Here is a 22,803-nt window from a genome sequence, read left to right as displayed (position 1 = left end):
GCTATGGCCCAGGACTTTAACATGGTGCTTTACAGAGCTGATTGAAAAAAAAAAGCTTAAATCCCACGGGAAATAGGACTTTAAAGTAGCAGAACTTCCTAAGAAATTTAAATGTGTTTATTCCATATAAAGCTGAGAAAAAGCAAAGTTTAAAAAACCCTGTGCAGGAGCTGCAAGTATTAAGTTCTAGTGGGTTTTATTTCTTTGTAGAGACCTTCTCCCATCCTTAGAGGGATATTTTTCCTACTATTAGCCATTCTTGATTACTTCCATCAAGGAACTTTCCTCCTTACCATTTTACAGACAATGTAGTTTCTTGTTTCCTGCCAGGTAGTGGGATTCCTTGAAAATCTTCCAACATTTTACACCACAGGCAGTTCAGAAATAAAAGAAGAGGTGGTACAACTGTAATTGAGCCAAAAAAAATAAAAAACATTGCATCATGGCATATTAGCCTTGAGACAACTAATTAGCTTTTTACTCAAGACAAAAGTCAAATCCAGGGTGATGAAGTACAAGATAGAAATGCAAAACATCTGAAAGCAAAAATGAAAGGTAACCTCACCTTGACAAGGTTTCTGCAAGCAGAAAGAGCTCAGCCAGGCAACTTTAGGAGAGCAGAACTTAATCTGCAAAGTGTATTTGTTCACTTATTAGTTGTTCTAAAAAAACCCCCAAGAGCTATTTATTTGGTTTACTAACAGCAGATACTCAGAAGTTTAATTTATAAACATTAAGCTGAACCTTGCTTTAGACTACCTCAGAAAAAAAACTGGAGTCTGTATTGTACATCTATCTTTAGGGAAACATAATTATTTCTGAATTCAGAGGCTGCTCTGGGTTGGAGCAGCAGCTAATATCATAACCAGAATTTCCTTGATCATTACTCAAGCAACAGCATTTTTATTTTAAAAATCATAGTCCTCGTCCCCCCTCCAGTATTTCTCTTCTAACACATTCCATTCTAATTTTAGTCTTTTGAGAAGTTTCTTTTCCAGATCAACCCACTCTTTTTCACATTTAAATAATTTTCAGCTTTTAAAAGAGCTCGGTTTTAGCAGGTGTTTCAGTAGCTAAGCAATAAGAAGTCTCCTGAGAACAGCTTCCATGTTTCCCAAATGGATTAGCCTGGAAGTTTGGGGAGAACAGTATTAAGCAAAATAACCATGCCATTAAAGGGTTTTATTCCATTTTTGAAATAAGGACAAAGAAATACACTCCCCAAAAGAAGCATTTATGCTCACTGTTAACAAATGAAGAAACATTTTTTACACCAGTGATACCGTGATGTGACCAACGCAGGAAAACTCAACAGACAAATTTAGAAGCCTAACATGGAAGAAAACAAGGCAACTCCTTTTTTGAATTATTCAGCTTCCCTGTGGTCCCAGGACCCAGAATACTAAAAAGTGGGAAAGGCCCCAGCATGGTGTCAAAGCAGCAGAGACATCTCCAGTAAGCTGGGCCTGCAGCCTCCCACAGCTAAAACATGGTTATTATCAGGTCTGGGAGCTGAACTAAAGAAAGGTCAAGATACCTCGATACTACCTTCAGGTACCTCCTCAGATAAAAGCTCTTTTCCTCTTTTGGCTCCTGGAAACTAAAACCACTGCAGCACATTTCAGAAATGCTTCTTTTTGTGGTCCCAAAGAGCAGAAGGAAGCGCACTGCCAGTGAGGCCTCTGTGCCTTCACGCAGTTAGACCCTGGCATCTGGCAGATTCATGAGGCAGGAAATTCTGAAATAAATGTAATGCTAGGCATCATTTACAGATTTACCAGAATAGATGCTCATCTAGAGTCACAGAGTTATCTTCCACATTTCCCCAGAGTGCAAGAACATCCTCCCTCTCCAGTGGTAGAAGAGACTAATAAAGAATTGAACCTATCCTGCTTTGTCTGTACAGAGCTAATACTTGCAGTAAAAACATAAGTTGGAGTAGAATACATCAGCAGACATATCTTATTCTTCAACATGACATACCATCCCCCATTTGTGCTCCCTTTGCTCCAATAAATTCTTCTAACCACGCAGACTGAAAAAAATAATCCTATTTTAAAGCTGGACTTAATACCCAAAAAGAATTTTCTTACCTGGTGCAAAGATTTCAGGGAAACATTTCTTCAGCAAATGTTATTACCTAGGATTGCTCTAACCTCAATTTTCCACATGTGAGACACATTTAAGTATATACCTGAAGCAAACTTGCCTGTTGGCTTGCAGGAGTTTTTAACAGTATTTTTTTTTCTCTGAGGCTTTGACTATGTGTTCTCTGTCTCCCAAGTTTGCTTCCTTGTCTTCATCCCTTTTAGGATTTCTAAAAGAGAATTAATTATGTTAATTCCCAGCTATGCCAGCTCCACTGTTAAACAGTTGGGTGAAGAGGGAAAATACTGGAACCTAGAAAAAAGAGAATTCTGATATTTCCACGAAAAAAATCCCCAAAATATGTACTTCTAGAAGAAAGGGGTTCTGCATGTAAATGCATTCCCTGCCTGCCTTCCCTGCCTTTGTCCCTGTGGTTTGTCAGTGAAAGGGCATTGGTGAAGGAGCTGGGGAGCATCCTGAAGGACAAGCTTTCCTGCTGTTAAGCTCAGCTGAGCTGGCTCCATCCTTAGGCTGAGCATGAGAACACATCAGAGCAGCTGGGCACACCAGAACATCCCTTCCCCACCTCTGCCACAGGTTGAAAACAGTGCATGTGCTCATGATTCCGTGCCAGTAATTAAAACCTCTGGTTCTCTCCTCCTCACTAAACCTTCCTTTTCTCAAAAGCACCTTTGTCTAAACATGGGCCAAATAAAGTGTGAATTGAAAAGAGGGCAGGGAAATTAGATCAGAGTGTGTAGCATTCTCATTATCCCTCATGTCAGACAAGTCAGAAGCACTTACGTAATTGGGCCTCCAGACTCTAGGCAGTGAAGTGTTAAGACAGAAGAGCAATCCCAGGACTGCATGCTGGGTTTTGACAAATAGAAAACCACAGAATTAGGCCAAGAGCTTATCATTAATGTGAGTTTTTAATTGTACCATGTCAAAACCAGGTTCATCATGTGGCACGTGTGGTCAAAGAGGAAAGAAGGCACGGAGTACAAAACAATGGGGAAGTGAGGGAGGGGTTTTTCTCCGGGCTCGTGCACACACGTGTGTGTGGATCAGAGCAAGAGCACTGGTGAGTGAATGTGCAAGAACCATGTGTGAGGAGCACAGTGCAGAGGAACACAAGGGGAGGCAGTGGCCCATGAGCAATCGCTGTGAAAAGGAATGGGGGGTGGGGATTTGTGCACAGTCCTTTTTTTAGCTTCTGCTGTAAAAAATAAATAGACCTTTTAATCTGTGTTCTCCTCGAAGCCTTCTCTATTGACCATTCATTTCTTCTTTCCCTTCCCAGCTCTTTACCTCCTCTATATGGCTGATGAATATGCAAATGCATAATCAGTTCTATAATAGCCCATCCTTTCTAAAAACAGGCCATAAATTTGGATCCTAAGCAGCAGGTTCTAAAAAGCCTATTATACGATATGGCTGGGGGAAGAGGCAAGACCCAAATACCACCGCTCGTTCTTTCTCCGGCGTGTGAAAGCAGCCAGAAGGCGGGTCCTTCCCGGAGCCGAGCTGGCAGCCGGGGAGGGAACACCTTCGGCAGAGCCACCCGCGGATCCCAGCGCGGGCTCCCGGAGGAGGGTTCGGGTTAACTGATGGCAGGGTCGGGAGCCGGGAGCTCTGGGGAAGCCGTGGGCGGCAGGTGGCGCGGCGGGGCCGGGGTGTGGAGCGGAGCCGTGGCCACAGGCGGTCCGGACATACAGGCACACGTGTCCAAAGGCGGTCCGGACATCCCTACATCCCTATACAGGTACTGGTGTCCATAGACAGGCTGCACATCCCGACATCCCTACACCCCTATACAGGCACACGTGTCCATAGGCTGTCTGCACATCCCTGTACAGGCACACAGACCCTGCCAGGAACACCTGCACTCCAAACCCAGCCCCTGGCAGCTCCAGCTGACACAGAGCCAGTTAAAACACAACCAGTGCTCCTGCCCTGAGCAGGACAGCAGTTTGAGGGTCTGAACATTGCAGGGCAGCTGTTTCCCAGCTCCCAAGGAGTGTCCTCCATCCCTATAAACCATGAGTTCAAATCCTTCCATCCAATACTGGCACACACTTCCATGTCTGCCATTTTGAGGCCCTCCTCTGGTTCCTGCCGGGCTTCACAGGGTTCCTGGGTGCTGTCACTGCAGGGTGGGAAGCAAGAACTGTTAGTCCTGGTTTAATGAGATGGGAATGTCCTGCCATAGAGGGACAGAGAGCTGCAGGTGCTGTGCCAAGTGCCTCAGTTCATCACTCCAGCTCCTGACCTGCTGTAAAGACTGGAATCCAACAGCAAGTTTTAACAGTTCCCAGTGGAAAACTACCCAGGAACAGACACGTGTCTGTGAGCTCCAAAGTGAACTGACAAGCAAAAAGGCACCAGCTGGAAACTGAGAGCTCCTGCTCAACCCTTGGGCAAGGCAGGAGCAAAAAGGGTGAGTTACAACAGTTCCAATGGCACTGCCCCCAGGGCAGCCAGGGCATCACCACACCACACACGGGCTGCCCTGGGAGAATCCCTCACCCAGATGGGGCACAGAGATGGGAAGGCAGCAATGATGTCTATATAGCTCCCTCAAAACATTTGGATAAAGGGACAGGAACTTGGACCTGGCTCTAATCCCAGCTGTGGCACCCTGACACATCACAACTCTTCATTCATTGTATTCATTTGCAGGTAGTGAATAATATTTGCACAATTCACAGGAGTAATGATTATGATGCCTTACTTCATATGGCAAAACAAATATATACAGGACATGCTATAATCATAGATATGCCCAAATAAACATGAAATAATTTTAAAATATGGCTTTATAGAGACAAATATTTAAAACCAAACCCCTGTAATCTTATAAAATGCTCAAAGTTGGGCAGTCTTTGAATGTGAACATCACAGAACACTTTCCTTCTCCCCTTTCCCATCACCTCCAACACAAATGTACCTCACAAAGCAATACAAACTCTGCCACACCTCAACAGAAACAGGGATGACAGGAGGAAGGAATGTTAGAAACTGATTTTAATAAATCACGTTACAAAACCCTAGGACCAGTGCACAAAGAAGAATGGAGCTCTCATCCAACACTCGGAACTGGGCTCCCCAGACAAAGCCCAAAGCCTTGAGCTGAGCTTTGCTGTGTCACTCAGATTGGACAATTCAGATCCACTCTGGAGCCTTGTTTTCCTTTTTAACATTCTTCCAAGCCTGTTAACACACCAGCACTGTGTGCCTACCACAAAGTCCTTTTTGCCTGCATCAGTGGAAGCACATCATTTACATCCAAGACTCTGATAACACTTCCAAAAAGATTTGCCTCACCTCAACTAAAAAAACAAAATCAAAACTCAAAATACAGCGAGAGGAAATATTTTGATCACAAAATAAAACATACCAGCAAACCAAGGCCAGGTTCCCATAAAATAATAATTAGAATAGGAAAAAAACCAACAGGTAGATGTACTTATTGGTAATCTCCCTTAAGTGGTGAAAACCTTTGGATCCTGAACACCAACAAAACACAGCAAATAAAGTTCCTGACCCCAAGAAACAAACCAACCCCAGCACCCCAAAACTTGCTGTGATCAGCACATCTTAGGCACAGGATCTGGAGATAATTACCAGAAGGGATGCTGGCAGGGTCCATTCAGAGAACATGAATTTGGCACTTCTTCCTGAATTTCAGGAGTCTTTCCTCTAGAGCAGTCTCTTGTATACAATTGCATGTCCAGCTGCACGCCCTGGAGGTTGTGGATCCAAGAGGAACAGCAATACTCTCTGCAGGATACTTTCAGCTGCTTAAATCCTTATTAAAACTCTTCACATATTGTACCAGTTAAATTCAAAACATTACAAGAGAGGAGTTTGACAGTGGCAAAGACACAACACAGTGGTTACAATCCAGAAAACTTACATGTCATCAAACGCAAATCCATGACAAACTCAAGTCTTCACATGAGGCTACATGAAGGCTTTATGAAAATGGAAATGCATGGATGCTTTTTCCTGTAACAAGAATAACTGTTTACTGTTCAGATGATATTCTGTAACTATAGGAGGTAAGTTTGGAAATATGGACTACTACCAATTCTACTAAACTACTAAAACACTCCTGGCAGAACACTTGGCATTCTTCTATTCCCAAGTTTAAAACAGCAGCAGAATTTACTCTTGTAAATGGCTGTTAAAGCCTCAGTGCATTAGTATGCTGAGACTGCCTCCTGTTCCCTCTTCTGATCCCACATAGTCAAAGCCAAACCAAAACCCTGTAACATTTCTGGCATTGTTGAACCTTCCCTAGCAATATGCAACAGAATCACATCATATACATTAGTCTTTAAAAGCAAAGCCCTGATTCAAGTAATAAAAAAGCAATCTTTCCCACTGCTCCCTCTTTGCAGGACGGCTTCTTCACCATCTCCTTGCCTTTGTGGTATGGACTGAGGTGATCATAGGTTTTTGAATTGCTCTGTGTAACTTTTACCCTCCACCCACAGGTCCTTGGCTTCTGTGCTCATTGGTTATTGCACCCTGGGGCTGCAGAAGAGGTGCCTGCCTGCTTCTGCTTCTTGCGGCGCTTGTTCAGGAGGCGGTTGTTGGACGTTTTCAAGTCTTTGATTTTCACCTGATCATAGTCCACCCTCATGGCAGCCAAAGCACTGGTCATCTCCTCCTGAAACCAAGGAAGCAATTTATTGAACCCTCTGAAGCAGTGAGGGCATGGCCACCCCACACTTACTGCCAGGAGATGAATGTAGAGAAGGAACCCTCTGTCACACCACAGCCACGAAGAGCTGAGCCCTTTCTGCTGCACTGGATGATGACTAAAGGCTTTGTTCTACTCAGGGGCTCCTTCAGGAGGAACTATTCACACAGCATGTCACATGTGAGCATGCAGGACCACACTCCCCTGGCCTAAATTCCACCATGTCCTTATGCCCAGCATTCCTCACTGGCTGGCTCTGGGCCTCCACCAGGACACAGCTCTCCAGCTCCACCACCAAACTAGGACAGCAGGGCTGGAATAACGAGCCCACACAAAGATGTTTAGTTAAAAGTCTGTGCTTCAAATTCACACACCTCCTTACTTTGAATTAATGCCTAAGTGCAGGCACATTTTAAAATTTTTAATAAGGTCGTGAACAAAAACAGGGGCAAGTATTGATCTCTTCACTCTTGTAACCAGTGACAGGACCTATGGGAATGGCTGGAGCTGTGTCAGGGGAGGGTTAGCTTGGATATCAGGAAAAGGTTTTTTCACCCAGAGGGTGGCCAGGCACTGGAACAGGCTCCCCAGGGCAGTGGTCACAGCACCAAACCTGTCTGAGTTCAAGGAGCATTTGGACAACGCTCTCAGGGACAGGGTGGGATTGTTGGGGTGTCTGGGCAGGGCTAAGGGTTGGATTCAATGATCCTCATGGGTCCCTTTCAACTCAGCATATTCTGTGACTGTGAAAAATCTCCTAAATAAATGAATGCCTAAGCATTCAGTTCAGGAAAGGAAAAACAAATATTATGGGAATGTCAGGAGCTCAAGGGAGCATCTCTGGGACCTGCACAATGCACAAGCACAAGAAGTTCTCAGAAACATGGAAAAGAAGAAGGCTCAGTGAAAATATCTGCTTGATCTCTGACTCAGGAGGCAAATGTTGTCTAGGTCTTAAGAAATTCTGCCATTACACAGCTCAACAGCTGAGACTACACATCAGTGATTTAAATAAAATCAGTAATCAATAAAACACACTCCAGGAATGTTGCAATTGTCAAAATGCCACGCATTGTAAGTGCAGAAAATTCAGAATGAATTGTAAAAGCATGCCAACCTGATCAAGGCCAGCAGGAAAGAGTTAAGACTTTTAGTCTGCCCTATAGTTTCAGTTTGCAGGAAGCATTCAATTGTCATCAGTACAAATAGTAGGTAAGGCACCTGGTTAGATTAAGGAAAAGACAGACAATATTTTTACTCCCTCTTCTCCAGCCCCCAGATGTCATAGCAAGACAAGGCTAAGGTTATTTAATGTTGTTTTACAATACAGGAACAGAGCAGAAAAGCAGAATGCACCTCAGCCCTCCCATCCTGCCCCCCTATATTTTCATCATATTATTCGCTTCACTGTAATGAACTTCAAACCCCCTCAGCACTGTCCCTCTCCTCTGTGGTTCCATGCAGTGGCTCAGCAGGCAGCATCATTAATGCCTTCGATCATAAATACCACCTCTGTTGATATTTGGTGCAGCTGTAAGGCTGCCAGATGAAGCTCATACAGCATCCATTTTTTTTTTAAACAGTTATCATATACACTACTGTTCTAAACAAGAATGTTTATGCTTCCCTTGTTTGACATGATTGTATTCAAAATAGTTTCAGTCTCCAAGGAAATGCACATATACAGAAAAGGCAGCTCATCTAATCTCAGACTTGACTTAAAGAAAACTGAACTAGGATTGACTCACTTTAACTTCATCCCAGTGGTCTTTATCCTCTTGCAGGACCCGTGCAGTATGAAGAGGAGTTGGTGGCACTGACATTGATCTCTGAGAAAAGGGAAAAATACCAAGAGAAGTTCTGAAAAGTAACATTTGGGAAGTGACTGCTTGCTCTTCTATGTGTATGAAGGGCACAAAACTTGATCTAATGTCCTCCGATGGCCCTTGTTATTCCTGCTTCCAATCACTCCACAAGTGAACTCCTGTGTGTGGTAGAAAAGGACTACAGCCCTTATACAACAGTATCTTTAAAGAACAAAAGGAGAGAGAAATTAGTGCTGAATTTCTTTCCCTCTGCTCCCTTCCAGTCCAACCAATGACCTGGTATTGGATAAATTTCCATGTACATTTTAGATTTTAACTGTCATTTCAGTATTCATTAGTCAATGTCTTAAAGAGGTTAATTTGACCTTTTATCTCCTAGGATTTGCTGTAGAAGACATTTCCTTGTCCACATACATTAAGTGAGATGACCACTTTATCAGGTCATTAAGTGTGCCCCAAAGAGGAAATGATACCACTGCTCAGGGCAAGGCACAGCTCAGCAGACAGTGCCCCACCTGAGGTGCTGCTCCACAGAAAACTGGGATCAGTGCTCAGCTGCCATGAAATCAGTAGGTACTTTATATTAGAATAAGGCACAATTTCTAAAGCACAAAGCACAGTTCCTTAGCTAACTCAGCAAGAATCATGGCATTTCTTGCCAGTCCATAACCCAAACTATAATTTCATTTGGATCTTCTCTCTTTTTATGCTTTCTACCCAAACTTGCTGTCTACTGCTGTGGCATCCTCCACCAGACAGAGCTGCATTGTCAGGAAGAGGAGATCCCTGTAAAACAAGGCTTACATTGGAAGCACTGCTGCAGTTCCAGAAGGAGGCAGAAATCCTGACTCCTGCATCCATGTCTGGCCAGGGTATAGTTTTATCAAGTACAGCTGGGACAGCAGAAATGGAAAACAGCCTGGCTTTAGTGATGTCCCTGGCCCTGCTGAAGGTGCTCTCCTATCTGCTGTGAGCTGCTGCTTGTTAAAAAAATCTTATCCACAAGTAACTGGAGGATTCTGTGCTCCACCTAAACTGACAACTAAAAAAAAAAGAGAGGGGGAATGAAAAAAGAAGACACAAAGCATCCTCCTCTACTGCTTGTGCAAGGCACTTCCCCATACATGTTCCCACTTTGGGATTTAGGAAAAGGGAGAACAGAGACATTCACAATATTGGTCTTTCTCTCTCCCTCCCCCTGCCTCATGGGAACAAGATGTTCAGCAGAAAAAAAGCCAACTTGCAGCATTTTTCAGAGGACAGTGTTTGAGCAGGGCTCTGGTGCAGCACTCCTCAGACCTTGTCTCTAATCCCTCCTGATTAACTGGCTCTGTGCACATTCAGAGTAATGTGTCAGTGCAGGTGGCAGCTCCCTCAGCTATTAGGTACTCATCCACGAAATTCCTGGCCTGCTGACTTCTGAAACACCTCCTTATTGGGCCTTCAAACACTTAAAGCTGGAGGTATGTACTCTGACCAATGATTCCATTTTTATTTGGTTAAAAAAGACTTACAAACATTGTCTAGGGCCTGTTCTAGTTCTCCAGAGTCTTTGCAACCTCAATTTCTCAGTTTTTATAACTCTTAAGTGATGCCATCTCTCTCCTTCATCAGGATGTCATACAGGTACATTTCTTGTGATTCCAAGGGCTCCCAGATCTTGCAGCAGCCATTCCAGGAATGGGCACTATTAGCCACAGCTCTGCTTCTGCCCTGGCCTCTGAGGATCAGCATAGTCAGAGAGAAAAGGGCACTATACAGAACAAGTGGTTCTGTTCCTGGCTGACAATTTTTTGGGCAGCAAGAACAAGACTGGTGTCTTTTTAGGCACAAATGTGAGAAGTATAATCTACTATTTTGAGGGACACCTACAGAGCAGAGATGATATCATGAAAGTCAGTCTTGTAGCTCCTGGGATTCTTGTCTCTTATTTGAAATAATCAATACTGTATTATTAGAGTACATTTCTCCTTTTTCTCCAAAACTGTTTTTTAGGGAAAAGTGAATTCAACCAAGTCATAGAACGAAATCTGAGCTGGGACCATTAATAGCTCTGGGTACCACCCTACCTGGCAATCTCTCATGGGCAATAACCTGAGACCCTCACTCCTCCCTCAGGCATTTCCAAGCTGTGCCAAGGGTGAGAATTCCCACTAATACAGCACTGTGTTCACACTAACAAAGCTATGCACAATGGTGCCTGAGGCCACTAATAATAGCTCTGTTTAAATCCTGCCCTGATGAAGTAAGTACATACAGTTTATTTTTATGTTTTTCCAGGGAGTAACACATGCATATGCTGCAGAGTCAACAGTGACTGCCTGCTCACAGAATAGAGAGACATATTGGGCTGTTGCTTCCAAGGACACTGCTGTGGGTGTCTCTCCTTGTGTATCCTCTGGGAACACCAAGAAGAATTGTGGTTTTACAGGCAGGGGAGGGCACAAGAGGTTAATTAAGGTATCAACAGTAATAACAGTCCTTGTCTTGCTGTGCTACGTGGAGCTACATATAAGTTCTGCATGTAAGAATTAATTCATGGTGTAAAAAGAGAAATGAAACTCACATTAATCCAAGGGTGATTCATAAACTGGGACACTGTCATCCTCTCTGTGGGGTCAGTCTTCAGTAAATGGCGAATCAGTTGTTTGGCTGAAAAACAGGACCAACATGGATTGTTGAAGCCTGGGACTGTGCTCCCAAATACCCTTGAGAACACAAAGACCTGCTGAATGAAGAAACATGATTCTGCAGAACTCAAAACACCTACCTCTTGCTGTCACCGTGTTAAGAAGCCATGTACAGAGTGGTAGGTTACTATGTTTAAAGAGAAAGAACAGGGAAACATCCAAGACAAGAGGTAAGAAGGAAAGAAAAGGCCTGGGGATTCCAGCTCCACTCTCTACATCACCAGAGCAGCTGCTTTGGGAGCAGGAACTTGAGGAAAAGAGAAACATAGGAACAGAAAGCTGCTTGTCTGAAAGATGGCAACAAGCTTGGCACTATGAGCTGAATGAATGCATAAGCTGATGTTCTGAGAAATGATAGAAGACAACGACTAGCACAGGCTGTGGAAAAAAGGGACAATAAACTTTGACAACTGAGTGGCCACTAAAAGGACAAAAAAGTCTAAGAAATGGATTGCCCAAACAGGCTTTGCAGCAGCTTTCTGTGAATGTGGTATCTGCCAAAGCAGGAGATCTAAGTAACTGAGGTATGAGCTGATGACAGTCTAGACAAGAGTTTCATTGATGTGGGTGGACAGACCAGAAAAACTGCATCCAAAGGACATTATTTAGAAGGACTTACACAAAACTTCCCTGAGCAACCTAGAAGAACTTCTAAATAAGAGTTCTCTTTTAGAAACATCAAATGCAAGATGACTTAATGCTTGTAAGAAGCTGCCAGAGGTACAGGTCTAGTTTGTCAAGAGGCTGCAAAGGACAAGAAGAGCACAAAGCAGGGAAGAAAGCAGCAGACTGTTGAAGGTGCCCCATCAGCCTAAAAGAACACAACAAACTAGATGTTCTTAATAGGATCAAGGGTAGAGGGCCCCTATCTTCAGTCAGGCAAGTAGACAGAAACCTTACACATTTTCCAAGTGCATGTTTTCTCACCAAGCTCCTCTAGCATGTAAATAACTGCTGGAATATAAACAAGACGCAAAGCAGAGAAAATATTAACCCAGAAACTCTTAAGTAAAACATTTCCCTTAACAATGTTCAGCAGGCTGAGCTGCACAGGCAGCCAGGAGATCCAACAAGGGGTGAAAATGCCACAGATCATGGCATTATCCAACCATAATTTGTTATTGCTAAACAGCAGACAAGAACAGGATCACAGCAACATAAAGGGCTTGTAAGAAAAATAGATGAGCCCAGAGCTTGCTGACCTTTCTCTTTAATATGATGGGCAGGTGAGACTTCCAGCTTATGAGACTGTCAGGATAGGAGGCAATCAAAAACATCCACTTTCAGGACACTGGTTTGAGCCCAGCAGCTTTTGATCAATGACTTATACAAAATAAATTGTTGACCTTGATTTAAGTGGTGGCTGGCAAATTCCCACATCCCAAAAAGCTGCCATGAAAACTTGCCATCCTTGCTGGCTGGATCACCAAGGAGGGCAAAGACTGAAAGAGTTCTTAAGACAGTTTGCTTTTCTTCCAACTCAGCTTGCATTCCAGTTGTCCTGGCTGTCTCCTTTCTCAGGATTAAGGACTTCTGTTTCCAGAGGGTTTAGTCTCAGCATTCACTAGCAGGAGCTGCACTTTGAAAGAAAGCTTTCAGTAGTCATTTACTTTCTGCAGCACTGAGGTTGCTGGCTGGTATCTGAGTTCCCAGTCGTTCTCTGTATCACCTTACAAAAAATTGATTTAAATTCCAAAAGAAAGGGAAACAAAAGCTAAGACAGGTTTACAGAAATAGTCTCTCTGTAAGCACTCCACCACCCAGCAGCACAGTGAGCATTGTTACCTTCCTCTGATACTTCAGCCCACTCTGGATTGGGAAACCCGTATTGCCCCATCCGAATTCTCCTCTTCATCCCTGGAGAAATGGCTTGACCAGTGTTTGAGTAGAATGGAGGGAACCCACACAGGCTGTAAGAGTGGACAAGAGAATTTCTGTAACTAGGAAAGTCCTTTCATCTCTGAAGAAGTCCCATTCCAGCTCACACAGATGGCCTGACCCTCGTGACCAATTACTTGTAAGTGCAGATTTAAGATGTTTCCTCTTTCTGTTCTTTGAGACTCTCCCCAAATACTTACAGAATATATGTGATGACACCCAATGACCACATGTCACATGACTTGTCATACTTCTCAGGACCGAGGACTTCTGGGGCTGGAGAAAATTCAAACCAGAAATCAACAGAGCAGATATTTCCTTTCATCTCCATCACCCTGTAACCAGCAGCACGCTCCAACAGCAAATATAGGAGGCATTAAAAAATGCAACTCACTAAGTAACAAAATTAGAGAGAGGTACATTTAGAGTGGATATTTTTTTCCCCCCTGAGGCAGGTAAACTGGCAGGGAGCTTGATTTTGTAAGGAAAATTATTCACTAACCAGATGAGCAATCATGCTGGTTTATAAAAAGGTGCTGAGAAGGGAAATGTCAGCATGTTTATATACAAATGTAAAGGCACAAAATCATATATGTGTAAATTCCTTAACATTTTATCACTAAACCCAGCTTACAAAAATATAGAAGGCATCAGAAGAAGAATCATCTCATGGCTAGGCTTCACAAATGAAGATAATGCAATTATCTGGTAACACTGAATGACAGTATCTTCCAATTGAAAAAAAAACTATAAGAAGTTTCATCAGAGAAGTAATTTTTCGAAAAAAATTAAGTCCTTTTTCCACCAAAGAAATTCCAAGCTTGGACTGTCTCAGTCATACCATTTGATAAATGACTATTAACTCAAGACTCTAAAATGAGTGCATAAAGGACAGTCTGCTGTGGCATTCATTACACAGAGCTCTGTCTTTGGACAAAATGCAGGCAAAATTCAGCTGTGATTAAGTCACGTAGGTGTTTTATTACTAATTACTGCATTTTCCAGCCTAAAGAAGTTCTACAGCTCAGGCAATACTCTCCCTGTTCTCTTTTATTGCATTACTTAAGCCAAGGGAAGTTTTGCAAGGAAACACCCAAATAATCACGAAGCTCTGTTCAAATTATGGCTTTCAGAGGCAACATCAAGATTACTTCAAGCGCAATCAGAAGAAATATTTTCTCTCTCCTTGATCCTCATTTGCATCTCCTGTGAAGGCTCTTTCCTCCACAACTAAGCAAGAAAGCAGGAGCACTGAACTGTGCTGGAACCAGACTAGCTTTGGGGTGGATCCCAGTTTAAACCCTGCAGGCTGGCACTTTATGTTTACACCCACAACAGAAGATTTCCCACCCATTCCTACAGCCCAGACCCACTATGATGGATGACAGACTGAAACACAAGCAATGCATGTTGGAGAACTCACCCACATAGTAAGGAGTGTAACAGGGGGTCTGCAGTGCATTCACTACAGAGGTTTCTTTGGCAAAGCCGAAGTCTGTGAGTTTGAGCACAGGATCCTTGTCCTTGGATGTGTAAAGCAAATTTTCAGGCTGAAAGGCCACCAAGAGAAGGGATAAACCAGACAGTGAAGAGATGAATCTAAGGAGCTGACAGGTCAAACCATTCCTGCTTGCCTGGGTGACCATCAACATTTGGGTCTTTTTACTTCCATCACATCCCCTCCAAAGCCCATGGAAAGTTCCCTCCAGGCAAACCACAAGACACTCTCTCATCTTGTCCAATGGGCATCAAATCTGGCTTCCTGAGCCTCTCCCAGTTCCCTGTGCTTCCTGGGATTATCTGTCTGACAACAGCAGCTGATCCCCCAGCACTCTGTGCTCTCACGTAGCTGAGGTGGAGGACAAGAGAACAAACTCTCCACGAGCCACTGACACCAGTCCCTCAGAGTTAACTCATACACACACATCCTGCTCCCCTTGTCCTCTGTCTCCTGAAACCTGAGTTAATTCAACCCTTGCTTCACATTCCATACAGGCAGAAGTGGCACAGAGGGAAATACAAACTCTTGTGCACAAGAACAGGGACAAGAGGACATCTCCAAATAATCTGCAATTACTTGAACTTGTTTTCCAGTCTCTCAGTCATAAGGAAGTTATGTCCTTGCTCATGCTAGTGTTTAGGGACATACAGAAGGAGGAAAGGCTTTAAAGAAAATAAGCTTTAGGATCTATTTGACTCATTTCTACGTTAATTCAGAGTGTGTGTATGGAGTGTTTGGGGCCAAGTGCTTCAGTTCCTGTGCTGCTGACAGGCAATGGCACATGGCTCTGCAAAAGTGAAGAGATTTTTAGTCTCTGAGTTGTTAAGCCATTCTCTGCTTCCTACTTGAAGAACCCTCAAACCTGCCCCTTGGTGACACATGCAATAGCAGTTCTCCCTCCAGTCAAACACACAGAAATATCTGTAGCAAACTCACAGACTCAGAACTGTGGAATCAGTCTGATGCCTCAGTCTATCTTTATGTCACCTGCTCCCCATCCCATCCCATCCCAATGGGTACAGCAAGCTTGGCTTTGCTTATGCTGTGCACTTTACAGAATGAAAATAAAGTACAATACTACAAACACTGCCAAATCTCTACAATAAGATCTGGGTTCAAACTTTAGCTAATTAAAGTGTCCCATGTGGCAGCAACTGAGATCTTTCTGTTTTCTCAAATATTTACATATATCATTAAAGTGGGTTAGATGCACAATCTGTATTATTCCTCCCATATAGGCAGTTTCTCCTATCTCTGAAGGGGGGTTTTGGTATTTGGTATTGTTGGGTTTTTTTGTTTGGTTGGTTTGAGGTTTCTTGTGGTTTGTTTGTTGTTTTTTTTTCTTAGGCAAGTATGATGCTGAAAAGGATTAGTAACTGGCAAAGACTGTACATAGAGAGATGTAGTATAAGTTTACCTCAAGCAGTGTTATTTTCTTACTAATTAACTGGATTGCAAATGGGTAGTACCTCTTTAACCAACCATCTGACTATCACGAGATTCTTCTGCATTCCCTATTCCACTGCAAGGCATTAGCACACATGAATATTCCAACCTTGGACTACTTGCAAACTAGCGAACGAATCCCTTCTCACACTGGCAGAGGAACAGGAACACTCTGGCCACCTGACTGCACTCCCAGCTCTGTTTAAACCCCCACTGCCCATTTGTTTCTGTGCCCCAGGTTCCCCCCCGCTGCCCCCAGCCCTGCAGGCTCACCTTGACGTCCCTGTGGGCGATGTTCATGGAGTGCAGGTACTGGATGGCTGTTCCGATGTCCCGCATGATTTCAGAGGCCTCTAGAAATACAAGTTTCGAGAAAGGTCACATTAACATTCCCACGTTAACTCAGGGACATGCTTGGGAATGCTTATGGCTTACAAACAGCTTGCTGGGATACAGGGCAGGCGTCAAGACTAGAAACCCTAAAATTAGCCCCAGCAGCTGTGTTTTGGTTCTGCAGACAACCATCCCCCGGTTCCCCGGCTGCTCAGCCTCCTCCTGAGCTGCACTGCAACCCAACTGAGGCTCAGACTTCTTTTTAGGAGCCTCTAAATTTGAGCTTTAATTTGCTCACCAAAAAAAGCTGCAAGAGCAGAGCAGGTACACAAGCAACAGCTGTTGAGAAATGAGCCTCAGCCAGGACATATCCCCGACTGTGCAGGACATGTCCTTTCAGCTTCTAGTTCAGGGGGAGGAGGAGGAGGATCTAACAGATTTTCTAAAAAGAGAGCAATGTAACAATATAGTAATTTTAGGATAGGTCACATCTTCATTCCTCACTGTTGTTAGAAGTTTTTTCTCAGGAGAAACAAAATCAACAGTTCTATTCTACAAAGCCCAAAGTGCCACCTTTGAAATAGTACATTTCTAAAATTTAACATTAACCCAGTGAGAAATTCTAGTGGTGTGAGCTGCCTTGCAACAGCAGTGCTCTGGGAGTCTGGAAGGGGTCAGTTACATAGGGACAGGTTTCAGAGCAAGGAACAATGACATTCCCATGTGAGCATTATATCACATCTCCACTGACGGGGAAACAACAGAAACTTGAACCTGATCCTCTGCTTTCTGCATGGGCAGAACCCACGGCTGCAGGGCTGAGAGAGAAGGGAGAAATTCTTGTAGTGTAACTGGGAATCCTTTTCCACATGGCTTGACATTGAAACTACACAATCATGGGCAAGGACAATCAGAAGGCAGAAACACTTATATTCTTTGGAGAAAACCTTGGACAACCTTCTCCTTCCTGGCCAGGCCAAAAAACCTGGCTCCTAATGGGAAGCTGTGGCTACATAAACAGGCAGCAAACCAGGGGAATCCAGTGGAACAGAGCTCATTTATCTCAGGGAAGAATGAAGGTGTTTTTTTGTTTAACACTCCCAAGTGACTTCTGAAAAAGTATTTACAATGTTACACAATGCTAGATAATGTAGAAAAATAATGTTTTTAGTAGAGTGTAGTCCTTATTGTTCATGAAACCAGTTTTCCCCCTGGAATTTTGTATATTAGAGAGGAACAAATAAAGTTCCTAAAAATGCTCATTTTCCTTACACAAGTCTCTCCTGGGACTTAGAGGATTCATCCCAGGCTAGGAAGCCCAGGATCAGAAAGCTGAGCACCAGACTTGCAGAAAAAGTCACAGTAATTTCCAAGCTCAGGTGAGTATTTTTCTTCTTCTAATCATTTTGTCAGACTCTGGTTACAAACACTGCCGGTTACAAACACCACTGCTTTCACTCCTGAGCAGAAACAAGCCCTTGACTGTTGTGAGGTGGCAAGGAGAGCCACAGTCAAGCACAGCTGTGATACTCTGCAAATGATAAATAGCAAAGACAATAAAAATGGTGAGACTCCATTAAAAGCTGTCCCTGCTCATGGCAGGTCTTTCAGCTCGCACGTAGTCCCTGCTCTGCAGCCAAGCAGGTTTGTTTACAGCGTGGTTAATAACACTTCCTTTCAAGTAGTGCTTTAAAACCCTTGAATAAGAGATGTTTCAAGTGTGATTTGCTCATTATCCTCGTGGCCTAACAGCATAGCTGTGCACAGGGATGCTGCTTGAGGGACAGCCAGAGAGAAATCCCAGCAGGAGCTGCGCTCATCATGCCAGAGGTGGTCTGGCAGGAGACCAGGGCTCAGAGTATCAGAGGCTGTGGTGGCTCAGAAACGAAGAAGCTGAGCAGATTTGTAGGAAGAATTTCCCATATTTTTAAAAAATAACTCTTTAATACAGAGTTGGATAGAGAGTAATAACAACAACCACCACCATTACCACCGAAAATCAAATCAAAGAAAAATTCCTATAAGGAGACTAAGCAAGGGGACAGGGAAAAGAAGAAGTAATCTTTCACAAATTTTAATTTTAAACTTGTGATGTTTCACCTCTCTCAGTGAAAGCTTGATCTCCTCTCTCCTGGATCCTGCTGAACAGCTCTCCTCCCTCCATGCTGAAACAAAGAACACAAAAGAAACCCCACCTTACATGAGCAGAAACCACAAAATTAACACCTGACTGTGCATCCATATAATCACACAGAACCACAGGAACAGATAACAAAGATTACAGGCTGCCTCCTCTGCCAGTGCTTCCTGAATATCACACTCACTTGAATCAATGCAGAAAGCCATTCTGGGATGGAATAAGTAGAAACCAAAACAAGACCAGGGAGTTTTGATGCTTTCAGTTTAATGTACCCTGTCAGAGGGAACAGGACACACATAGCTGGGAAGTCACACACACTGGCACTGGGAGGCTGACAATAGTCTTATTTTATGTAAGGGCTGGAGATGAGAAAAAAAGAAAGAAACGAAGATACCTAAAAGGAGTATTAATTTGTCCTCAGTGAAGAAGACAATAACTGTGGTATTAGAGATCAAGGAGAGAACAGGAAAAGTTAAGAGTCAAAACAGTAGCAAGAAGGATCATACTGGATCATTGGATTTACAGCTGAAGTTGGAAGTCAATCACAACCAAAGTGCATTGTATTTATAGAGACATGTCTTTCAAGACTGTATTAAAGTCAATGCTTTAATGAGGACAACTGTCATGGAGCACAAGGAAAATTTATTTTCTGGTTAAGGCTCCTCATTCTTCCATCCCACAAGATGGCTGGAGCAGACACACATTTCCTTACCAGTTCCATAAAGATGAGGAAAGATTTGCCCCGCAAGCCAAATTCGTGCTGGAAGAAATCCCCCCTAACTCCCATCTAATCCAACACATTCCTCCCACAGCTCCCTCCACCCCTCCAAGAGCAGTGCCTGGTGGGGGGCTCCTGCTGGTCCATACCATTCCATGACAATGAGGAGGCATCTCTTCCCATGATGTATATTCTCATAAACATCCAGGACGTGGACAATGTGAGGACACCCCGACGCTCGCCAGTGATACTCCACTTCCTGACGGGCTTTGGGGTTGTCATAGAGGAGCTGTGAAGAAACAGGAGAGAGCAAAGTCAGGGAGGCAGCAGTTCTGCTCTGAATAGGTACCTACATGCACTGGAGCTCAGAGATGAGCTCTGACTGAGCAAAGGACTCTTAACACTTCCTCCAGCCAAAGGATGACAATCCCTCACAACATCTTCACCTTCTCTGGGCTGCCCAACTTCCCAGCCTGAGAAGGGTCTCGAGTGGCAGTGAGGAGAGATTTGGAGACAGCTCTATCTTACCCACTTCTGGATAGGAAACTGCCATTTTTTTCCTACTTGTTTGCAGTATTTTCATAGAATCATAAAGGTTGGAAGAGACCTTTAAGATCATCAGTCCAACCATCAACCCAGCATTACCACTGTAAACCCACACCACTAAACCACATCACCCAGTGCCAGATCCAGCAATCCTTTTAAACAGAGGAGAATCCCCCAGCTAAGGACAACAACCCTCCCACCTGCCCCCAGCTGCTGGGAGAAGACACTTCTGGGTGCAATGTACGTTCTTTAAGTTCAGTGAGATTTGAAACAATGAGGACTTTTACACTGACTCTGAATGCCCTTCTTAAATTTCTGACCCATCGGGGTCAGAAAGTGACCTTTGACTACTGGATGCTTGAACTTTCTCTGTCACATGCAAGGTCAGTTTATTTTAAAGGCACTAATCTCTAGAAGGGGGTAAGAGCTCATCTTTCCTGGTCCTGCAACCAAACGTGTCCCTCCCTGTTTGAGGGACTGCTCTGTCCCAGACTCCACAGCTGAGTTTTTGTGCAATAGGAGCACGTTGCTGCATTGTGCCTGTTCTTCTCTGCCTCATCTCTCCAGACACCACTAACACTTTGTGACAGAGACTCTCTTTACTGCACATTTATGTTGCTCCTACACAACATGGCTGTGATCCGAGTTTCATACTTTATGCCCTGTAGTAATAATCACTGTAATGATGGAGAACAAACAAAACTGGTACCATAAAAAGCACAGTTAAATGCAGAGAAACAGAATAAAAAACAAGCAAAGGACAATCACCTCTGATGTGTTCACGTTAGAAAAGGCCTACAACAGCTGTGGGGGAAGTGTTTTCAAAGAGCCAAATAAAAAGTATCATTGCTGCACTCTCAGGCCTCAGCCTGAAGCTCCTCTCACTCGTGTTTCTATCAGGTCCCAGTCAAAACACAGCTGCAAGGAGATTGCTGAAAACAAGAATTATCAAGTAACCTGTCATTAGGGACCTATGAATCAGAGCAGGAAAGTGAGATTGCTTTTCCATCTAACAGCCAAGTTAAGCCATAAATGGTGTCACAGGCACCTTTCAGTACAGGGAAACCCACAATTCAAAGGTCACAGGAAGGAAGACACAAATTCTGGTTTCTTTATTGACTCCAATACAGACCATTTCCATCATTGGGGAAAAAGCTCACACCTCTTTGCTGCTTCAACATCCCTTTCAGCAAGGCACACCCAGTAACACTGCAGGATGTGACTGGGGAAGTGCTCAGGAATGACTGGAGAGAAGGTCAATGGCTTCTCTTCTAGGTTGGGAATAGGAAAAGGGTGACAACTGACAACTACTCCTCTGCTGAGAGCACATTTCTGTATTCCTGTGAAGCACAGAGAGGTTGCAGGAGGGGACAGGTGGCCTCAGGAGGGCTGCTGGCTCCTCAGGCAAGGAGCCCCACCACCATGACCACCCTCTGGGCTCCCTCAGCTCTGCTCCCAGGGCTCCAGCAGGACACCACATTTTCAGCAGTGCAAGGAGCTGAAGGAGCTTCACTGCCAAGTTCATTGCCCTCGCAGCCAACCTACTTCTTGCACAGCTGTCATTCTGCTCCCAGAGCACACCCTTTTGAGATCACCATCCGCCTCTTCCTTCCTGCTCCAGCCTGGCTATGGCCTGATTTCCAACACAAATAACTTCCCAAAGAAAGAGATGGCTCCAATTTGGACAAAAAGCCCATTAGTGAGTCCAAGTGCAGTTGCTTTACTTCTTTCAACCATAAGCCCATTCAGCAGCTTTTCCTTCACAGCCACTGTGTTCCAGCTCAGTAGGACTGTCCATCAGCATTTTCCCCTCTGCCCTTCTCAGTTTGGGCTGGTGCCTAGAGGTCTCTTTAAAAGTTCACTACATTACGTGTGCCCCAGCAAAGCCCAAACACCCTCAGGACTAACCAGGGCATTTAGACAAGCATGTACAGGGTTTATTGCTGGGATATTGCTGGATTAATGCCACTGCTGAGCAGGACACTTCAAAAACCTTCCCTATCCTGTGCTACTAATCAGACATTCCCATTCTCTTTACTAATGTAACTGCACTATCATCTGTGTGTCTTGTGCTGGTTTTTATGTTTGCACAAAGTACTTGTGATAATTGTCTCACAGAACTGAATTCTCGCTCTCTGAAGAGCTTTTACAAACCATTTTGATACACACAAAGAAACTCTTCTTTTCTCCACCCCTACAAGTAAGTTTTCTGCACTCCTCAGTGCCAAGATTGAATGTTCTCATGTCAAGATGACACCTGGAGAAGCAGAGAAAAGGAAATTCAAAAATAAAGAGCAGAAACACGTACCAAGCAACATCCGATCCATCAGCCAACTGTTAACCTTTGGATTTCTCCTTCTGAACCTTAAAAATAAATTAAATCTTCTCTCAGTCTAAAACTGAAAGGTATAACTACACCTTTTAAGACATCTTAGAGACACAGATCCTTGTAAAATGAAAGCCAGGTAGGGTTGAAAGCACCAATTTCTGCAAAATTTAGGTGATGATTTAGAAACACAGACTGAAATTTTAGACGTATGGGTAATTTTCACAAACTTGCAAAAAACCTAAACAAACATTTTGCCATCTTCCTGAGCCTGAAGAGCAGCTGTGCTTCTATTGCTGCAAGAGCTTTGCTAAGACTTCAGCCAGGTTCCCTGATGTTCTACAGAAGGTTGTGGATGAACCCAGAGTTTCAGGCAAGTTTTGCAGTGCTTTGAGGGAAGAACAGCTTTGTCAACAAGAACCCCCAGACACCCCCCTAAAGGTCTCACAATAGGCTGTGGGCAGGATCACGACCCAGCCCAACTCAAAACCTCAAGAAACATGCTCCATCTCCCAATTTGTCATGAGACAGACGACACAGAGCACAGCAGCCTTTGCACAACAGCGAGGGGACACCCCCGTGTGTGGCCAGGCACAGTTT

The 22,803-nt window shown here is 43.9% G+C and overlaps 1 protein-coding gene across 6 annotated transcripts in view; it reads right to left on the bottom strand.

Moving 5' to 3' along the window:
* Window positions 1-5,097: 5,097 nt before the first annotated feature.
* The window catches only part of MAPKAPK3 (MAPK activated protein kinase 3), a 125,454-nt gene continuing 107,748 nt past the window's right edge, over window positions 5,098-22,803 (bottom strand). For 5 of the 6 annotated variants that reach the window (XM_064667864.1, XM_064667866.1, XM_064667867.1 and 2 more), the window contains 9 exons: window positions 19,481-19,620; window positions 18,574-18,638; window positions 16,414-16,493; window positions 14,617-14,743; window positions 13,394-13,469; window positions 13,101-13,225; window positions 11,192-11,277; window positions 8,548-8,628; window positions 5,098-6,766 (listed from right to left, as the gene is read on the bottom strand). In XM_064667864.1, coding sequence (XP_064523934.1) covers window positions 6,608-6,766; window positions 8,548-8,628; window positions 11,192-11,277; window positions 13,101-13,225; window positions 13,394-13,469; window positions 14,617-14,743; window positions 16,414-16,493; window positions 18,574-18,638; window positions 19,481-19,620 — 939 coding nt within the window. In that variant the 3' untranslated portion in view covers window positions 5,098-6,607. Of the gene's footprint in view, window positions 6,767-7,916; window positions 8,021-8,547; window positions 8,629-11,191; window positions 11,278-13,100; window positions 13,226-13,393; window positions 13,470-14,616; window positions 14,744-16,413; window positions 16,494-18,573; window positions 18,639-19,480; window positions 19,621-22,803 lie in introns of all 6 variants that reach the window. The other variant, XM_064667865.1, reaches the window with a different exon arrangement.

This window comes from Pseudopipra pipra, chromosome 11 (genome assembly GCF_036250125.1).
Source record: "Pseudopipra pipra isolate bDixPip1 chromosome 11, bDixPip1.hap1, whole genome shotgun sequence".
Lineage (NCBI taxonomy): Eukaryota > Metazoa > Chordata > Aves > Passeriformes > Pipridae > Pseudopipra > Pseudopipra pipra.
The sequence above is the reverse complement of the archived record's forward strand: the minus strand, read 5'-3'. Positions and strand labels throughout refer to the sequence as shown.